A 22,461-nucleotide genomic window follows, 5' to 3' on the forward strand; every position below is an offset into this window, starting at 1 on the left:
CAAAGCGGAATGGTTAAGCTACTCACGTATGACATTCCGTTTCGGAAACCGTTACGGAATTCAATGTTCTAAGACCCACAGTGACAAGAGTGTGCCGAGAAAGCCAAATTTCAGGCGTTACCTCTCACCATGGACAACACAGTGGCCTACGGTCTTCTCATAATGACCGAGAGCAGCGGTGTTAGCATAGCGTTGACAGTGTTAACACACAAGGTATTAGGTTAAATAACCACAGAAACCAATGTGGGACATACGACCAACTTATCCGTTAGGACAGTGCGGCGGAATTTGACGACAATGGGCTACGGCAGCAGATGGCCGAAGCAAAGGTCTTTGCTGACAGCACGGCGTCGCCTGCAGTGCCTCTCGTGGGCGGACCGTAGACTACCGGAAAGCCGTGAGTGGTCGGGTGAATCCCTGTTTCAGTAAGAGCTGATGGTAGGGTCCGAGTGTGGTGCAAACCGCACGAAGCCATGGACCCAGGTTGTCAACTGTCACTGCGCAAGGTGGCGGTGACTCTATGGTAGTGTGGACGGTGTTTACATGGAATGGACTGGGTCCTCTCGTCCGACTGAACCGATCATTGCCTGGAAATAGTTATGCTCGGATGCTTGGAGACCATTTTCAGCCATTCATGGGCTTTATATTCCCAAAAAAAATTGATTTTTTATGGATGACTATGCGCCATATCACTGGGCTCCAGTTCTCCGCAATTGGTTTGAAGAAGATTCTGGACAATTCGAGCGAAAGATCCTGCCACCCAGATCGCCCAACATGAATTCCATCGAACATGTATGGTACGTAATTGCGACTTCATTTAGTGTACAAAATACTGCACCGGCAACACTTTCGCAATTATGGACGGCTGTAGAGGCAAAATGAGTCAGTATTTCTGCAGGGAACCTCCAATGACTTCTTGAGTCCATGCCACGTGGAGTTGCTGCACTACACCGGGCAAAAGTACGTCCTACACGATATTAGCAGGTATTCCATGGCTTTTCTCACCTCATCGTAAGTTTCCCGTGTTAATGTGATGTGTCTCGATCTGTGGCGAACGATACGAGTCTGTCGAGCCGCATTGTTTAAGTACTGAAAACTTATAATCATTGTTTTGCACATTTTGGCTTTGTTCAAGTTATTCTTCACATGTAAATACACTCCTGGAAATGGAAAAAAGAACACATTGACACCGATGTGTCAGACCCACCATACTTGCTCCGGACACTGCGAGAGGGCTGTACAAGCAATGATCACACGCACGGCACAGCGGACACACCAGGAACCGCGGTGTTGGCCGTCGAATGGCGCTAGCTGCGCAGCATTTGTGCACTGCCGCCGTCAGTATCAGCCAGTTTGCCGTGGCATACGGAGCTCCATCGCAGTCTTTAACACTGGTAGCATGCCGCGACAGCGTGGACGTGAACCGTATGTGCAGTTGACGGACTTTGAGCGAGGACGTATAGTGGGCATGCGGGAGGCCGGGTGGACGTACCGCCGAATTGCTCAACACGTGGGGCGTGAGGTCTCCACAGTACATCGATGTTGTCGCCAGTGGTCGGCGGAAGGTGCACGTGCCCGTCGACCTGGGACCGGACCGCAGCGACGCACGGATGCACGCCAAGACCGTAGGATCCTACGCAGTGCCGTAGGGGACCGCACCGCCACTTCCCAGCAAATTAGGGACACTGTTGCTCCTGGGGTATCGGCGAGGACCATTCGCAACCGTCTCCATGAAGCTGGGCTACGGTCCCGCACACCGTTAGGCCGTCTTCCGCTCACGCCCCAACATCGTGCAGCCCGCCTCCAGTGGTGTCGCGACAGGCGTGAATGGAGGGACGAATGGAGACGTGTCGTCTTCAGCGGTGAGAGTCGCTTCTGCCTTGGTGCCAATGATGGTCGTATGCGTGTTTGGCGCCGTGCAGGTGAGCGCCACAATCAGGACTGCATACGACCGAGGCACACAGGGCCAACACCCGGCATCATGGTGTGGGGAGCGATCTCCTACACTGGCCGTACACCACTGGTGATCGTCGAGGGGACACTGAATAGTACACGGTACATCCAAACCGTCATCGAACCCATCGTTCTACCATTCCTAGACCGGCAAGGGAACTTGCTGTTCCAACAGGACAATGCACGTCCGCATGTATCCCGTGCCACCCAACGTGCTCTAGAAGGTGTAAGTCAACTACCCTGGCCAGCAAGATCTCCGGATCTGTCCCCCATTGAGCATGTTTGGGACTGGATGAAGCGTCGTCTCACGCGGTCTGCACGTCCAGCACGAACGCTGGTCCAACTGAGGCGCCAGGTGGAAATGGCATGGCAAGCCGTTCCACAGGACTACATCCAGCATCTCTACGATCGTCTCCATGGGAGAATAGCAGCCTGCATTGCTGCGAAAGGTGGATATACACTGTACTAGTGCCGACATTGTGCATGCTCTGTTGCCTGTGTCTATGTGCCTGTGGTTCTGTCAGTGTGATCATGTGATGTATCAGACCCCAGGAATGTGTCAATAAAGTTTCCCCTTCCTGGGACAATGAATTCACGGTGTTCTTATTTCAATTTCCAGGAGTGTATATGTATTACATGTGATGTGATTGTAATATTTCTTACCGTGAGGGTGGGCAGTCACTGTGTAAGGTGCCTATAATTTGACACCTTACAAGAACCCATCCACATATTTTGCCGTGATATACAAACACAATTAGGTATCATGTGATAGGTTGTACATCGTATATACGAATATATAAAGGAGACTGACTTCGTTACGTACGCCTTGTAAATAATTGTTAACGCTTATTTGCATGAAAGGTGACGGAGTGCCTTTATTATACTAGTAGAGTTTGGAACGACAGTGGAGATGAAGCGGCAGGCAGAACTCAAGCTCTGGGTGGGCCGGTTTAGTGGCCGTGCGGTTCTCGGCGCTACAGTCTGGAACCGAGTGACCGCTGCGGTCGCAGATTCGAATCCTGCCTCGGGCATGGATGTGTGTGATACCCTTAGGTTAGTTAGGTTTAATTAGTTCCAAGTTCTAGGCGACTGATGACCTCAGAAGTTAAGTCGCATGTGCTCAGAGCCATTTGAACCAAGCTCTGGGTGGAAGGCCCCCACAGGTGTTGGTCCTGCTTAAACACAGGAAGTAGCTAGACGGACGTCGTGGCACCTGAATTCTAGAGCACAATAGGGTGACGGCCGGCCGCTATTGTAGCCGGACGGGAAGGATAACCGGATAATACTTCCGAACTTTGCAAATCTTGGACGCAGGTGAGATGAAAGAAGAAGAGGCACCTTGGAAACCACGCAGGCTGGATTATTTCCAAGGATTTTTACTCAGAAGCGTACCATTGTACCAGTATAGGCTTTTCCTCGCAAACTTTCCGCGCCGGACGACAAAAGACTAAAATATGGGTGGTCGGCGTTCGGAAGAATCTGTAGAGAGGGAGAATATTCCGTGGTTTCTGGAATATGATTCGTTTTCGGAATTACGGTGGTCGGGAGCTGAGCCTTGCTGGGAAGCCAGCGGTGGAGAGACGATGTCTTCCGTAGTGAGCGCCCGTGTGTGACGGTCGCTCGATATCAGCTTTGTTGGTACAGACGGACTTGCTGTCTTTGCTCTCAGGAGAGTTTGTAATTAGAACAGTTAGGCACTGTACTGTTGCGAACCTATACGAGTCTGGACTTCACCTCTGGGTTGGAAGTCGTCGTTGAGTATGCAGCGTTCAGTAACTGAGAACACTTCCTCTGCTTATACTTAGGTTGAGACGTTATCTGAACTCCGTCTTTGTGGCTGAGAGTTCGCGTTTCTCGTCTGTAGAACACAGAGGGGAGAAGACAACATTAGAGTATATTAGTCAGAGGACCGCCTTCTGCCGTCCTTGTGTTTGAAAGCCTTTATTTGTGGCTGGAGTTCTTCCATCGTCGCAGACGAGTACGAGAACCATCACTTCGACCCACCGGACGCAGTACATTCGGTGATATCGCAAATTGCTTCGGCTTATTAGGGTTATAAAAGCTAAACAGCTGTGATCACGTTTGTTTATTTCCACTGAGGCTCCACACCACCGTAGATCATCTTTGAAAGTAGTGTTTCCTAGTGATTGGTACGTAGATGATGTCAGTCATTTCGCGTTATTGATATAATTGATTAGTAATTTTACTTAGGAAATGTAAACTTTGTAATATAAAGGTTTTTTAAATCTACAATAAATATATAAGCAGTAACAACGTTTATCATTTAGTAGGATTAGTTGCCTTCATCGTTCATTTAAGTTTAGATTGTAATTTGTAGAATAGATCCTAGGATCTGCTGCACGGGGTAGTCAGACAGGGCCAAATCTTCATTTTAGCGTTTATTATTCTCCGTTGCGCACATTCGTTTTACTCCCGCCTGGAGTAGCATCTTGGAACTGAGTGGTGGTGGTGGTTAGTGTTTAACGTCCCGTCGACAACGAGGTCATTAGCGACGGAGCGCAAGCTCGGGTTAGGGAAGGATTGGGAAGGAAATCGGCCGTGCCCTTTCAAAGGAACCATCCCGGCATTTGCCTGAAACGATTTAGGGAAATCACGGAAAACCTAAATCAAGAGGGCTGGAGACGGGATTGAACCGTCGTCCTCCCGAATGCGAGTCCAGTGTGCTAACCACTGCGCCACCTCGCTCGGTCTTGGAACTGAAACCGGTCGTAATGAAAGTATTAGCAGACAGCCTTGTGTCAAGCGTTTTTCCAAGTATATATATGCTTGTAAGTGGCGCCAGAAAACAAGTTCAGTAAATTATAGCTACCTGTGGCTGTTGCGGCGACGGGGAAATTCAGCAGAAGTGGTGTGATGTTCTGAAACTATGTTTTGCAGTGTTTTGGTCTATGACAAAAATAATACAACGGTTTGTGAAAACAATATGTAGCATGTTTCCTACAGTATTATTGCTGTCTATCTGTATCCTGAAGCCTATTTCTGTTACAACCTTTATCAACGTGAATATAGAACACAGTAATTTATAGCTTCCTCTTTCTATTTCAGGAAAATTACCAAGGAAAGTACAAAATGTACCACATAAGGACCTTCAAAACTATTTCTGCTGAGGCTGTGAGGTACGTAAAGACGTGTAACATGTTTTTATGTAGTTGTTTATTTTGTTTGTGTTGTTCTATCTACATCAGTGAGTTAACTTTTGCTTGGAAATTATTTTGATTTTGAAATGGTAAATAATAACTTCGGTCAAAGTGACTCACATTTAAGTTTTATTGAAAGTTAATGTATTTGTTATGTAAGCTAACGCTTCATTTTGTAGTGTTGTTATTTCATAATAACTAAGGAATTCACGTTTGAAAGCCTGAAGGGGCAAACAGATCTTGATTATTTGCAATTATAAATAAATCAGCTTCTGCCTGCAAGGACAGTTTTTAATTTCCTTAATGCACGGTAGGTTTCGGGACTGCCAGTGTCTTACTGAGATGGACCTTGGAATATACACCAAACCGATTTTTTTTTTTTCGGGCTCATGCTTCGGGATGAAACTGTGTAACAGAGGGATATTAGTGCTCCTGGATTAAGTCAAAGCGTTTTTTTATTTTTTTATAGATCACTGTTGAGCAGAAACAAACATTAAATACTTGTAAAATATGTCTGGCACTGCACTTAGTGTCTGTTCTGAAAGAGTGCTTCCTGGAATTTCGTTTCAGACGCTTCTCTAGCCTGCAGTGTCCATTTTCTCAAAATGGATAAAGCTTCATAATAGAAAACTGAAATCACCTGAGAGTTAGGTTTATGATCTAGCTTTCTTCATTGAACGCTATTAATCATTTTGATCGTCATCCGAAGAGCAGGAAAACTACGGGCTCTTGAGCGCTTTAGATGGATACAACGTTCAATATGGCACTAAAGTGACTGAAATAATTTTTTTTCGTGTTAAGAGAATTTGGTGTTAAACGATGCAGGCGAAGAAAAATCAAAACTTTATTTTGAATCTCGTCAAATTTTATTACGGTGCAGAATTTCGATTTTCTACTAATATTTGCTCTTAAAAGTACGTACCGTGGTTTGAAAGCCTATAAACAGCGTCGGTTTTCGTGGAAAAATCTGTTACGTTATTTGGGGCGTTTTTACCAAAATCAAATTATCGACAAACTGTTACCTGTCGCCCACTGTTTTATTCGTTTAGTGCATCTAAATTTCTGTCCAGACTTTCATGATGTTTCGCATTTCTGACGTAGGGAGGGCAGAAACTATAATGTTGATGTCAATGCAACTGTGGTCACCGGTGCAGATTTGGAAATGTCAAGCTCTTTACAGTGTTCCGTTTTCCACCTTCGTTTTGCGTCATCTACCTTATGCAGCTCCGCCTTTAATTTAATCAAAATAGCGCTTTGTTTTCGTCCCGATTTCTCCCTGCCATTGTGCGTAAAATAATAAAATTACAGCACTGGAATTTCAAAACAAAAGACACCAAACGATTTTGAGACAGAATTCACTGATTTCGTCACACATTCACCGATTTCGACAGACACATCACTGAATTAGAAAACTATACCCACCATAAAATTAAAAAACTGACTGAAGTGATTGCAGCGCAGTACTCGCAGACAAGTGGTAACATAACAGTACCGACCGAGGTTTCATTTGTTTAGCCTAACGAAAAGAATTTAGCCATCGATCTGTGTGACTTCGCGATTGCAATAAGCAGATAGATTTGCTCGTCCGTGAAGCAAAATCTTTACGTGTTGAATGAAAACACAGGCTCAATTTACATAGTATTTTGCCGCAACTATAATAATGTTTCGTGTTAGTCGATATGTAGGGTAATACAGAGCTTCTACTTTTGATTAGATGTTGACCTCACATCTAGATGATGACCTGACATTTAGTTTACATTCGATTTCTAATAATTTTCTTGCACCAGGAGTTGGTTTAGCTGTACACAACTAAACAGTACATTTTTTTGTATTTTACAGCTCGCAATGCGCTGAAGAAATGTCTCCGGAGTCCAAGAAGCTGCGGGCGTACTTAAGCAACGGAAAAGTAAAAGGTGAGATGTTAATGCGTCGCCTACCTTCCTACATTTGACAGTGATATTTCCTTGGTTTTTGTTATTTAATCTGGGCTACGCTGGAAACTTATTTAGCAATACTCGGAACCATATCTACCAGAGCAGTTATATTCAGAACTGTATTAGCTGCTGACAATTACAACGCCTGGCTTTCGAGAGGACTGAAATGATAACGTGTACTTCTAGAAATGCTATGCACAAACCAAAAGCGAGCTCGACTTATGTTCCACAGGAAACTGATTTCACGCTGGAGTCCCCTTCCCGTAAACCTCATTGCTTGTCTGTACTAGCTTGATTTACGTAAGTATTATGTAAGACTGAGTTACTGATGAAGGTGAATATACAGATTTAGAACAGCACTGCAGTAGCTCTGGGTAAAATTCGTTAAAGTAACAAACTTATTTTGCTTTATCTTGGTACAATACTTTAAGATATAGGAATATTACTAGTCAGTCTAGAAATAGCAACGAAGACGCTGACAAATGTTTAGGTTGCAGTAGAACCCAGTATTTCTTCTGTTCAAAATAAAAAAAGGAAAAATGAAAATCATGAAACGTTGTCCTCCCACTTTTAAAATAATTCAAATGATAAGCATGGAGCTATGTAAAATCTAAGGCTTTGGACAATAACTGGAGTCGTATTATTCATTCACACACTAAGTTAATGACTTAAAAAATTTAGTTTAGAAATAGTCACTAGTATAAACAGTTAAATGTAGTGTGTAGGATTTACGGCATATCATGAGTAATCACATGACCAAGATAATTAATGTACAAGTATCTTTAGCAGAAAGCAGGTTTCAGCAGTATTATCACAACCGTGTGTGATCACAGAGTCAAAAGAATAATGAATAGCTCATAGCTTTCCCAATAGCAATGAACAGCTCTTCCAAAAACAATTCTGACTCAGTGCAACACAACACGAGAACCACTAGAACCATAATAGTCCGATGCATAAGTCACATGCGACAATTAATTGAACAGCTAACCATTGTTTTGCCTCGAGCATATATTCTATCACTGAATTAAAAATATATGTCTTAGCAGCAAGTGGAAGACATTGCAAATCACTGAACTTCATGTCTCACATATTATGCAGCTCTGTCTTGGAAACCGAAAGCGGAAATGTTCTGCTCAATCAAACTAGCGGATGTTACTGCTTAATTTCACTTGACTTCTGAGAATATGAACTACATCCACATATAACAGTTGTCTGAGAGGATTCAAAATAATTACGCTTTGTAAGAAAAAAAGTACTTCTTATTTCCAGCACGTTCTTTTTCAGTCATAGTTCGTCGTCCTTCCTTTTACATTAGCGTAGAAAACAGCGTTAGTTTTCAGAAGTATACTGAACAAATTCTAACTTTGAACCAAAGAAAATATAGAATAACTTTTCCCTTGTCATACTAAAACAGTAATGCATTAGTAACAACCTTAGAATAATACGTGGTTTTCTTTCCATAAATAGAATTTATTACCATTTCTTAAAGAAAGTTTTGAGAGTGCTGAAGTGTGACCAAAACGTATAGTTTATGGCACTGTTTATAACTATTGCTCGACTAGCAACTTTCAAACTTACGTTTTTGTTACACACATACCAGATCAATATCTGCTTCTACTGACAAATTTGAAATTAATTACCTGAGTTCTTGTGATAACAATATTGAGATGTGGTCCAAGCTATCTTCATTAAACCAATCACTCTTCATCCAAAACACAATATGTAGCTCAGGGCTTACGTCTTTAACGCCAGTCCTTTTCCATCTTCTTTTTAACACATCTTAATAATACACGTTCACGCCAGCGCTGTGTGTGTCTCGCTCTACAAGCTGCTTCCAAAGTCTGTAATACTATTAAAACAAATTACCAACGTTGTGCAATGATTGACCTATGACTTTATATAAAATAAAGCTTTTCAATAATTATCTTTCTCATAATACTTGTTATTGCAAAATAAACGACGTGTCTCAAAGGACTTACCCGTACGTATAAGAATTACGTCTAGATCAAAGCAGCACATTTCACGTTGAAAGTTACGGCCACACACACACACACACACACACACACACACACACACACACACACACATACGCACTCACACAAATCTACACCGCCCGAAGCCTACTGACATAACTGTATTGAAAACTCCCGCGCAGAACATATTGGACCGTTCCTCATCTTGCTCTCGTATCTTTTACGTAAACATTGAGATAGTGCAAGTAACAGTGCAGCTTCACAGTGAAGACAATGTGCAAAACTGTAAAAGTAAGTGCAGACATATAGTAAATACACATAGACGCACAATCGTTCGCATGGAGTAAAACACTGTAAGCACAAGAGTCTAAAATTCCAGGCGTAATTTTAAAAGGAAATGTTTTTTCCTATATTAAGTTCTCTGTGGTCGCGGATGAGAAACTGTAAAAGAATAACAGCTTTACTGCAAAGCACAGGAAGCTACGGAAACCACAGCAAGTGTTCACAAGGTACGCGAAAAATATTCTCATGAATTCTTCTCGGGTTATCAGCCGAGTGGTGGTGTCGTCTTGTCGCAACGTTTCGATGAGTTTCGTACCCATCATCTTCTGGCAAAGATGATGGGTTCGAAACTCATTGAAACGTTGCGACAAGACGACGCCACCACTCGGCTGATAACCCGAAAAGAATTCATCAGCGGAATACGCCGAGAAAGACTAAAAAATGTTCTGCTTTCAGTTTGTGAATACTTTACTAAAAACTGAAACTGTGTATTTACAAGCAGTAAAAAGCAATTTTTGCTGTTATTTGATATGAGGGGTGTTCAATAAGTCGTGCAACAATTTTTTTCTCGGCCAATTTCGGTTGAAAAAAATCCTTAATTAGTTGTGGGACGTCGTTGAATCTTTCCGCTTGACCTCCTATAGTTTCATTAAGTTCCGATAGGTGGTCGCGCTGTATGTAGCTTCCAAATGGCATATATAACAGAGGTGCGATCCAGACAGAGAGCTTTCACTGAGTTTGTTTTAGCGAAAAGCCAGAGCATCGCAGATATTGATACGCGCTTCCAGAATATCGACGGAGACCTGTCACTGAACAAAAGCACAGTGAGTCGTTGAACGAGGCGAGTGTCAACAGCGCAATAAGGACGCGCAAACCTGTCCGATCCCACGCGTGCCGACCTGGTGTGTTGGAACGTGCGGACACTCTCTTTCCATGTTATCGAAAGATCTCAATCAAACACCTCGCTGCTCAACTGGACGTCTCTGTTGGGAGTGCTGACACACTCGTCCGCCAGTTGAGGTACACAAAAGTGTGTACACACTGCGTTCCTCACCTTCCGACTTCTATCTCTTTGGCCCAATGAAGGAGGCACTCCGCGAGAGGCAGTACGTGGATGACGGGAGGTTCTTGAGCCACCGAGACGTTAGGTGCGACATTGACAGTAGAGTGGGACCATGCGGGCATTAAGTCTCTCCCAGTAAGGCGGCGTAAGACCGTCACACTGAACGGAGGATATGTTGAAAAATACACTATTGACCATTAAAATTGCTACACCAAGAAGAAATGCTGATGATAAACAGGTGTTCATTGGACGAGTATATTATTGTAGAACTGACATGTGATTAAATTTTCATGCAATTTGGGTGCATAGATCCTGAGAAATCAGTACCCAGAACAACAACCTCTGGGCGTAATAACGGCGTTGATGCGAATGGGCATTGAGTCAAACAGAGCTTGGATGACGTGTACAGGTACACTTGCCCATGCAGCTTCAACACGATACCACAGTTCATCAAAAGTAGTGACTGGCGTATTGTGACGGGCCAGTTGCTCGGCCACCTTTGGCCAGACGTTTTCAATTGGTGAGAGATCTGGAGAATGTCCTGGCCAGGGCAGCAGTCGAGCATTTTCTGTATCCAGAAAGGCCCGTACAGGACCTGCAACATGCGCTCGTGCACTATCCTGCTGCAATGTAGGGTTCATCAGGGATCGAATGAAGGGTAGAGCCACGCGTCGCAACACATCTGAAATGTAACGTCCACTGTTGAAAGTGCCGTCAATGCGAACAAGAGGTGACCGAGACGTGTAACCAATGGCACCCCATACCATCACGACGGGTGATACGCCAGTATGGCGATGACGAATACACGCTTCCAATGTGCGTTCACCGCGATATTGCAAAACACGGATGCCACCATCATGATGATGTAAACAGAACCTGGATTCATCCGAAAAAATGACGTTCTGCCATTCGTGCACCCAGGTTCGTCGTTGAGTACACAATCGCAGGTGCTCCTGTCTGTGATGCAGCGTCAAGGGTAACCGCAGCCATGGTCTCCGAGGTGATAGTCCATGCTGCTGCAAACGTCGTCGAACTGTTCGTGCAGATGGTTGTTGTCTAGCAAACGTCCCCATCTGTTGACTCAGGGATCGAGACATTGCTGCACGGTCCGTTACAGCCATGCGGATTAGATGCCTATCATCTCGACTGCTAGTGACACGAGGCCGTTGGACTCCAGCACGGCGTTCCGTATTATCCTCCTGAACGCACCGATTCCATATTCTGCTAACAGTCATTGGATCTCGATCAACGCGAGCAGCAATGTCGCGATACGATAAACCGCAATCGCGATAGGCCACAATCCGACGTTTATAAAAGTCGGAAACGTGATGGTAGGTATTTCTCCTCCTTCCACGAGGCATCACAACAACGTTTCACTAGGCAACGCCGGTCAACAGCTGTTTGTGTACGAGAGATCGGTTTGAAACTTTCGTCATGTCAGCACGGCGCCAACCTTGTGTGAATGCTCTGAGAAGTTAATCATTTGCATATCACAGCATCTTCTTCCTGTCGGTTAAATTTCGCGCCTGTAGCACGTCATCTTCATGGTCTAGCAATTTTAATCGCCAGTGGAGTAGTTTTGCAGCCGAAAGAGTGGGAAATGGTATGGTGTATTATAATTCATAATAAAACCAACCTGTTTTCAGTAAAAAAATGTGTTGTATTGTTTATTGAACGCCCCTCGAGGAAAGCGAAACATGTCTGTGTAAGAAAAAGAAAGAAAATTGCTTACTCAACACGAAAAACATCCAAAAACTTGTTAGGTGGGCCTCCAGCTTCAACCCCGCGATGACAGGGTTCTGCATTACTATAATGTGAGCCGGCGAAATGCTGTTGGGATTCTGTTGTTGAAAGAAACATACGAAGTGAAACTGATGTGGTGCGTGGTGTGTGCAGACTTGGAGGAGCTGCGCATGGTGTCGGTGAAGAAGCTCCGCTACGTATGGGACGAGGCGGAACAGCGCCTGGTGCGGCTCAGCGGGCTGGAAGCGGCCGCGGGCTACGTGGACATGCACGCCCACTCCGGCATATCGGACTCCCTGCGCTGCTCCAGGTACGTCAATACAGTTAACCTAGTCACTAGTACCGTCCTGACGCCTCCGCTGCTACCTACGTATTACAGGAATTTTTATAAGCGGTAGTCATAAAGTTTCAATTATCATCTCGCAGTGGCCATGAAAGTTTGCGATATTCGCCCTCTGTGTACCACATTTCTCCCGACGATGCAAGAATTGGCAGAGAACTTGGTTATACTGAATTCGTGCATAAGTTCGTAGCGTTCTTCCATAAGTTTAAAATAAACGCAACAGATAAAAATAACAGACACTTCAGTCATCAATAATATTCACCGTTATCCTGTAAGTTGGTAAGCGTGCTACAAACAGCGTGTAGAATGGCCTGTAGGTGGCAGCATATAGTGCAGATGCATATAGAGCGCCTGTATAGGGAGAGAGTGGCCAACCGGACGATACGGCGGCCATTTTTCTGCCAAACTGCGGGCGGGACTTTTGAATGGCCAGTAGTGGAGTATACACTCGCCGAATCAAAAGCACAAGACAATATGGCGAAATCATTCGTTAAATGCCATTGTTTATAAGAATAATGTGTTATAATAATTTTCACACAGCCAATTTACAGGTCTGTTTTCAAATTTAACTATGTATATTGCAAGCTGTTTTATATGTAGTAAAAAGCAAAAACGACTTACTTCGCACAGATAAGAGTACTTGGCTGGTTTCCACAAGGCTTCTGTTTGATTTATGTCAGCCCTGTTGACTGCGACTGCCCACTGCTTTCGTCTTTCTTCATTGCGTGGACATGCTAACATGCGAAATCCACCTTCGCCTCTATTGGAACAACCAAATGCAGCACAACCTGGCATCGTTTACGAACGTCTTGACAACGAATTACAGATGTCAAAAACAATACTGTACAATTACTAAAGTGTTTACTTCAAACATGTAAACCTACCGACTTCATCACAAAAGGCTTCATTATTTCCACTCGTATTTAAGATTGCAAACGCTAATTACGTACTAAAAACGATACACAACTAAATCTAACATTCACGCACAACGCACAACAAGTCTCTCAATAATTCAAATACCTTTTAATCGTTTCCAAAAGTCCTCTGAACTTCAATTCAACTCAAAAGCACGGCGAACATAGGAAGCACGAGAGACGTTTGGCAGAAAAATGGCGCCAAAGCTAATCAACCAATCACGGGCAATTCACCTATGGCTACTCTCTCCCTATACAGGCTCTCTACAGATCCACACATACCGTCGCAGTATCAGTATAAAGACGGCAGCCACACTTGCGACTTGCACCAAGGAAGAACAGAGCTCTGTTATTCGGTTTTTGCGTAGTAAAGGTGTGAAACCTATTGAAATTCATCGACGAATGAAGGTTCAGTACGGTGATGCATGTTTCTCACAGCAGCAAGTCTACGGATGGAGTAGGAAGTTCGCAAATGGTGTGACTTCAGTGGAAAATGCTCCTCGTCGTGGTCAGGCACAACGAGTTGTGATTCCACAGAAAAATAGCAGCAGTTGAAGCCATAGAGAAGGAAAACCGCCGAGTGACACTGGATGACATTGCAGCATGTTTACAGATTAGTCATGGGTCAGCTCACCACACTGTGCATGATGTGCTCCAGTTTCACAAAGTGTCTGCAAGATGGGTGCCACTGCAGCTGACTCCTGAAATGAGAGAACGACGTGTTGATGCTTGTGAAGAACTTCTTCGGCGCTTTGAACGAGAAGGTGATGGCTTCCTTGCAAGAATCGTTACTGGGGACGAAAACCTGTGTCCACTTCCACTAACCGGAAACGAAGAGAGCGAGCAAGGAATGGCGCCATTCCTCATCACCAAAACCAAAGAAATTTCGAAAAGAGCCAACAGCAGGGAACGTTATGCTGATTCTCTTTTGGGACGAAAAAGGCGTCATTTTGGAGCATTACATGCCAGAAGAACCACTGCCACCAGTGCATCATATACAGATCTCCTAAAAAATCATCTGCGGTCTGCAATCAAATCAAAGCGACGTGGATTGCTGTCAGAAGGTGTCCTTTTGCAACATGACATTGCAAGGCCCCACATTGCCCGTACAACAGTTGCAACAATCACAGACCTGCATTTTGAGTGTCTTCCTCATCCACCATACTCACCAGACCTTGCCCCAAGTGATTTCCATATGTTTGGACCACTCAAAGACGCAATGGGAGGAAAGAAGTTCCGTTCTGAGGAAGAAGTACGCCACGCGGATTACCAAAAGATTTTTTTTCTAAAGGAATTTATGCACTTTGTGAGCGCTGGAGGACTTGCATCGAGCGTGGGGGAGAGTATGTTGAAAAGTGATACAGCTTTGTACCATTCCTGCACAATAAATAATATTTTAAAAAATATTTAAGGTTTTATTTGACTCACCCTCGTATATTCTCCTTCACAGGCTTCCAACGCTGGTATAACTTTTCGTCTTCGCGATTGTAGAAATCACGTGGTTTTGAGGCAAAGAACTCGTCAAGCCATGTTTCGAGCGCATTTTCAACCAGAAAGGAAGTTCCTTGAAGGTTGCTCGATAGAAAGCAGAAAAGATGAACATCTAAGGGAGCAAGATCAGGTGAATAATGTCGGTGTGGAAGACTTCCCAGTACAGCGTTTTTTTGTCAGTCTAGCAGAATACGGGCGGGGGTTATCGTGCTGCAGCGTTCTCCTGGTCCTTGTTCTTGGGCTGCGTCTACAAGACATCTCAATTGTTAACAGTTAATGTCAGCGGTGATAGAAACACCACGGGGAAGCAATTCGTAGTACGCTACACCATCAGTCTTCCACCAGATGCATAACATTATCTTCTGTGGATGCGCGCAAGTCTTTGTACGGGGAGCTGCTGCCTTTTTCGGGCTCAAATATTCCTTTCTTCTTCTTATGTTAGCTTGAAGACACAATTTCTCATCACCAGTAACGATACAGCACAGGAATGGTCGGAGTTATTCACGGGCCAACAGATGACGAGCAAGCAGAGAGTCACATATGGTCACCCGCTGAGTTTTGTGATTTTGGCTTAGAGCATGCGGTACGTACACACCCGCTTTCTCAACCATCCCCACAGCATGCAAATGTCACACGATGGTAAAATGATCACAGTTCATCAAATTTGCCAGTTCTCGAGTACAATGACGGTGATCGATTGATGCGTTTAAACGAGCTTCGTCAAACTTCCAAAGTCTTCCTGAACTTGGAGAGACACTAATATCGAAACGATTCTCTTTAAAACGAGAAAAACATTTCCCTGCCGTTCTCTGTCCAGGGATATTACACCCATACACGGCGTAAATGTCTCTGGCTACCCCCGCTGTCGTCACCCATCTACTGAATTCAAACAGAAGAACATTTCGCAGATGTACAGATTTCTCCACTTGGCACTCCATTTTCTAGCGTCTGCAGCTTCACTCACTATTCCAATTGACAAAATGACAAAATGCGAACTCAAATAGGGACAGTGACCTGCAAATAAAAACATACTATCGATAAATAAACCCATAGCAACAGGAACACCAACATGCAAACTAAAAACGCTACGAACTTATGCTCCGGTGTAATATAAGGGGCAATCAAACGATAACGATATAAATGGAAAACAGTAGGAAACCGTTTGTTATTTCAAAAGTAATCGCCATAACTGTTAATACATTTATCCCACTGTACAACAAGACTGTCATTCTCTTCGTGGCAAAATATTTGCGGCTACCTACGAAACTATGATCGTACCCACGCATGCACCTCTTCGTCCGAAGCGTATTGGCGGCCGCGAATGTCTTTCTTCATGGCCCAACAATTTGTAAATCTGCACGGCAGACATTGGGATTGTATGGGGTATGTGGAAGGGCTTCCCAGCAAACTACTACAGCGTAATCGAAACTACCTTGGCAGCTGCTGCGTGGACATTACCCTACAGCAGAATGATGCCGTCCGTCGACAATCCTCGTCATTTAGATAGATGCCTCGCTTCAATTTTTGCAAACTGTCCACGTACCGTTGTGCATCAACCGTGGCGCCGTGTTCTGGAAAGTCAACAGGGCGTCAAAGAAAGTCTCCATGACTTTCCGGGAGATATTTGAGGTAGGTTTAATCCATGTGTTTCCATTGTTGACTATCACCCTTGCTCTACGGCTCAAATAATACAATAAAGAGCCAAAGAAACTGCTACACGTGCCTGATACTGTCTAGGGCCCCCGCGAACACGCAGAAGTGCCATAGCATGACGTGGCATGTCCTTGACTAATGTTTAAAGTAGTGCTGGAGGGAAATGACATCATGAATCCTGCAGTGCTGTCCACAAATCCATAAGACTACGAGGGGATGGAGATCTTCTCTGAACAGCACGTTGCAAGGAATCCCAGATATGCTCAATAATGGTCGTGTCTAGGGAGTTTTCTGGCAAGCGGAAGAATTGAAACTCAGAAAAGTGTTCCTGGAGCAACTCTCTAGCAGTTCTGGACGTGTGGGGTGTCGCATTGTCCTGCTGGAATCGCCCAAGTCGGCCGGAATGCACAATGGACATGAGTGGACGCAGCTGATCAGACAGGATGCTTACATACGTGTTTGTTAGAGTCGTATCTAGACGTATCAGGGATCCAGTATCACTCCAACTGCACACACCCAACACCATTACAGAGCCTCCACCAGCTTGAACAGTCCCTTGCTGACATCAGGACCCATGGATTCATGAGGTTGTCTCCATACCCGTACACGTCCCGTTCTAGCAGGATCTTTTCCCGGCCACAGCGATGTCGGAGTTTTGGTGTTTTACCGGATTCCTGATACTCACGGTACACTCGAAAATAGTCCTACAGGAAAATCCCCACTTCATCGCTCGTGCGCCGACTATAACATCACGTTCAAACTCACTTAAATCTTGATAACTTGGCATTGTAGCTGCACTAACGGATCTAACAACTGCGCCAGGCGCTTATCGACGTTGCCGTCCATAGAACCGTATTCTGCCTGTTTACGTATTTGTGTATTTGAATACGCATGTCTATAACAGCTTCTTTGGCGTTTCAGTGTATATTTATTAATACCGTGGCAACTAAGATAAACATAAGAAGCCCTTAATATTTCACAAAACAAACAATATTTGAAGGGAAAAAATGGCTGCAGAACCAAGTTGGAAATTTAAAAACAAAATGCGGAGACAAATCAAACATATAACAACAAAAAGTATCTGTAACTAATAAAGAAATAAATTGATCTATTTATATAGGAAATTATAAAATTAATAAACAATAAAAATTAACCCTGACAAACACCAACGCTAAAGTAAATTTTAGAGGAGAAATATACGAGCCATCTACGATAAACTTTTACGATTAAAACAGGGTTAAGACAGACAGATGTTTTATCGTCATTATTTTTCATCTGTGCACTGTTGTGCGTGCTAAGGGAATGGTACAAAACCCTAAAAACATAAGAAATGGAACCAAGCAAGATCAACTGAACTTATATTGTTTGGCACTCGCAGATGACTTACCGTTATAACCTAATAAGATTCAAGAAGCCGTATATCCACTAACAAGTCTACACAATATAGCACGAAAATAGGACCCCAGATAGACAATGACAGCAGATCCACTAGAAATCAACCACACAACGGTTAATAACGGGGAAGTAAAAGTAATGAAACACTTTAGATAGCTAGGAGAACTTGTAAGATATAACTTGGAAAAGAAAGTGCATTGCACGAAAGATCTAATAAAATGATAGAAGCTCAAAACGTGACATAGTCTACGTACAATAAAAAATTTCCCTCAGTCAAAACTAAATTAAAACATTACAAGACAGTGGTTTAACAAGAGACGACATACGGAAGTGAAATTATTTCAAAGTCACCCAGAGAAACAGGTTCGACGAAATCTTAAACGTAGATCAGAATAGCTACAACTTGCATTAATGAAAAATAACAGAGACATGGACAGTGGCGGAAAGTGACAAATGAAGTTGTGTACAGCGAACTGGAACCCCTTACAGATACTATACGGCATCTCTATCTCTCTCTCTTTTTTTTTTTTTTTTTTTTTTTTTTTGTCACATTGTAATGACGCCAGAAACAGATTACCAAGAAAGATTATAGACAAACTTTGGATGATTTTTGAATAACAACTCGCTATAGAAATTCCCTGCTAGTGGAGTTCCCTTCGTGTTGTTTTGGACCTGGTAAGATTCGCGCCTGCGACATTCAGTTCTACAGTGACTTTTTCAGCTGTCGCCCCTTACTTTTCGTTACAGTCCTCTTCAATGACCGTCTCTCATGATCAGTCAATACACACTTTCCTTTGCGGTATGACTTAGCGGACCACGTTTACGCGCTTTCTCTATATGCGGTACATACACACTTCAAAAAAAGTTTTGCATCACCCTGGTTCTGTGGATATTGTGTCACAGACACAGTCCCTTTGATTGTTCAGAGATGTCACGAAACCCGCCCAAAGAAGTAAACAACCATGCATGTGCAGCGCCTATAAGACGGTGGGGGTCCGACAGCCGATCATTTCCAGTCATTCAACCATGCCTAGACGGTCGAGCGCGTCCGCATTGTTACTTCGTGCCAGGAAGGGCTCTCAACAAGGGAAGTGTCCGGGCGCCTCGGAGTGAACCAAAGCGATGTTCGGACATCATGTTCGGACATGGAGGAGATACAGAGAGACAGGAACTGTCGATGACATGCCTTGCTCAGACCGCCCAAGGGCTACTACCGCAGTGGATGACCGCTACCTACGGATTATGGCTCGGAGGAACACTGACCGCAACGCCACCGTGTTGAATAATGCCTTTCGTGCAGCCACAGGACGTCATGTTACGATTCAAAGTTTGCGCAGTAGGCTGCATGATGCGCAACTTCACTTTCGACGTCCATGGTGAGGTCCATTTTTTCAACCACGACACCATGCAGCGCGGTAGCTATGGGTCCAACAGCGTGCCGAATGGACTACTCAGGATTGGCATCACTTTCTCTTCACCAATGACTGTCGCATATGCCTTCAACCAGACAATCGTCGGAGACGTGTTTGGAGGCAACCCGGTCAGGCTGAACGCCTTAGACACACTGCCCAGCGAGTGCAGCAAGGTGGAGGTTCCCTCCTGTTTTGCGGTGGCATTATGTGGGGCCGACGTAGGCCGCTGGTGGTCATGGAAGGCGCCGTAACGGCTGTACGATACGTGAATGCCATCCTCCGACCGATAGTGCAACCATATCGGCAGCATATTGGCGAAGTATTCGTCTTCATGGACGACAGTTCGCGCCTAAATCGTGCACACTTTGTGAATGACTTCCTTCAGGATAACGACATCGCTCGACTAGAGTGGTCAGCATGTTCTCCAGACATGAACGCTATGGAACATACCTAGAATAGATTGAAAAGGGCTGTTTACGGACGACGTGACCCATCAACCATACTGCGGGATCTACGCCGAATCGCCGTTCAGGTCTGGGACAATTTGGACCAACAGTGCCTTGATAAACTTGTGGATAGTATGCCACGACGAATATAGGCATGCACCAATGCAAGAGGACGTGCTACTTGGTATTAGAGGTACCGGTGTGAACAGCAATCTGGACCACCACCTCTGAAGATCTCGCTTTATGATGGTAAAATATGCAATGTGTGGTTTTCATGAGCAATAAAAAGAGCAGAAATGATGTTTATGTTGATATCTATTCCAGTTTTCTGTACAGGTTCCAGAACTCTCGGAACCGAGGTAATACAAAACTTTTTTTGATACGAGCGTCTTCGATTTGGTACCTCTTCAAATGCCAAAGGCTTCGATTATCTTGGTTATGGAAACACCCATCTCACGAGCACCAACAATTTCCCGACGTTCGAATTCACTTAGTTCCGACATAATGCACTCGCAACTGCACTGAACACTATCCTGTGTGTGACTGACACTTGCGACTCATTGAGGACATTGCGCAGGTGCCTTTCGTTGTCAAATACATCATTACAACCAACAGGCTTGGCTAGCATCTGCTTTTATGGTCAAGCGTGTATTTCTCACTGTGTTTCTATAAGTTTTGTTCAACCATTGCGTTAGGCTTGGTCATATCGCCTATTGCAGGAGACGCTCTAGTGTTCCGAAACTTGTCAACTAAGTCTGTAGCGAGCACTGTCTAGTGACAGTTATTCAGTTGAACTAACCGAGTCTTTCTCGGCATCTGGCCCTGCACTGTTTGTTTTTTTTTTTAAATTCGCTGAAATCTGTGTTTTTCAGTACACAAAGATACGCATTACCGTCACGAAATACGGCGCAGTCACTAACAAAATACGTATTTCTAAAATAATATGTTCCCTGAATAAATATTTCACCGTCCCAGCACTCCAGCATACTACGCGGGATCAATATTTAAAGTGGATGCTCATACTGCATTTACATGAAGAGTAAAGCTTCGGCCGTTGTAATTTAATTTATTATTTACTACAAAAAATTGATTGGTAATTGTGACTGTTGCCGACTTACGCGGTGGGCCTTAATCAAAATGATATTTCATTCAATTTTGATTTACAATTAAATGCTTTTGTGAAACTGTCTCTTTTTTTTAACATTATTAATCTTCAGTGGAAACTATTTGTTACGTTAATGACTGAGACTCGATGAATCTTAAAACATGAACATATAAGTTGAACAATGAAATAAACTTTTCATATTAATTTCCTCGCCTAGTCGGTTCACTTTAAAGCAAAAATCTTAAGTTATTAATTAAAATTGCGGCCCACACACCCGCGAGAGTATATTTTCTTACCTCCGTCAACCATTTCATTGTAGTCAGAGTCCTGGCTCTAGCTCTCGGCTGTCGTACTGAAAATAAGAATCTTTAAACTACGTATTTTCTGCAACATCGGCCGTCTGTGGAGAAAAATGTATCTTACATTAATAGCGGGCGAGTTTGTCGCTTCTGCTAATTTTTATAAGTTAATACAGCCACGTAAAAAAGGTTACACTGTAAATTACTCGAATGCAGGTTAATTCAAGGAAGTCGGACATGAAATCGGGATCACCTCTTACAAATTAAAAGTGAACAATAATATTAAATCACTATATTATTTGCTTAATTAATACAAATATACTTACATTTGTCAGCACTCGCAAGATGTCCGTCTACACGCAACCACGACAAGAGAAGAAGTAAAGACGACTAAAAAATTAACAAAAGAGCGTATCTTGTCGTCTCTTTAGCTCATTTTGTTTCGAGTGTTCTGTATATTTCTTTACCCTCAAAACTTACACAGAGAAATTATTACAATATTTAAATGTCTCTTCTTTATAAATACTGTTTTTAAGTCTTTTCTTAGTATTTCACTGGGGGCGGTACAAGCTCAAAATAACAACAGTGAGAGTTTCACTTTCCTCAGAGATGTCATAAACAGCACACTCCAAAGAGCTTATTTAAATTTGTATAGTTGATGATATATGTGTTAATTAGCGAAGACAATATATATACAGTGGGGTTGGCGCCTGTTGTGGAGCCGGCCGGAGTGGCCGTGCGGTTCTAGGCGCTGCAGTCTGCAACCGAGCGACCGCTACGGTCGCAGGTTCGAATCCTGCCCCGGGCATGGATGTGTGTGATGTCCTTAGGTTAGTTAGGTTTAATTAGTTCTAAGTTCTAGCGGACTGATGACCTCAGAAGTTAAGTCGCATAGTGCTCAGAGCCATTTGAACCTGTTGTGGAATATCTGCCTTTCCTCACCCGTTGCAGCCGGGAGAATGCATTCTCTTGCCATCTAGCGGCAGAGAAGGTAACCAGGACGTCCTGCATTCAAAACGTCGCCGCTTGTCTCAACAACACGAGACCACGGTGTTGGGATCACACACTTCTTCAAAATTTGTACACCTTTCGTAGGCCATTAAAACAACGCAGAGTGCAAGCAGCAACGTGTACTACTCTGGTGGTTTCGAGAAAATCGCAAGAGAAGATTTATGCGTCTTTTATATGTGTATCTGTGCGAAGGTGCTGGATGAAAGAACTCATGGTGCTCAAGTGTTAGCGTTCCAGTTCCCCATCGTGAATGAGGCGACGGTTCGACTCCAGCTCAAAATTACTT

General features: G+C 43.8%; 1 protein-coding gene across 1 annotated transcript in view; it reads left to right on the forward strand.

Moving 5' to 3' along the window:
* Nucleotides 1-22,461, forward strand: part of LOC124804928 (polyamine-transporting ATPase 13A3-like) — a 395,714-nt gene that overhangs the window by 254,410 nt on the left and 118,843 nt on the right. The window contains exons 4-6 of the mRNA XM_047265303.1: nucleotides 5,020-5,090; nucleotides 6,951-7,024; nucleotides 12,260-12,416. Coding sequence (XP_047121259.1) covers nucleotides 5,020-5,090; nucleotides 6,951-7,024; nucleotides 12,260-12,416 — 302 coding nt within the window. The remainder of the gene's footprint in view (nucleotides 1-5,019; nucleotides 5,091-6,950; nucleotides 7,025-12,259; nucleotides 12,417-22,461) is intronic.

This window comes from Schistocerca piceifrons, chromosome 7 (assembly GCF_021461385.2).
Source record: "Schistocerca piceifrons isolate TAMUIC-IGC-003096 chromosome 7, iqSchPice1.1, whole genome shotgun sequence".
Lineage (NCBI taxonomy): Eukaryota > Metazoa > Arthropoda > Insecta > Orthoptera > Acrididae > Schistocerca > Schistocerca piceifrons.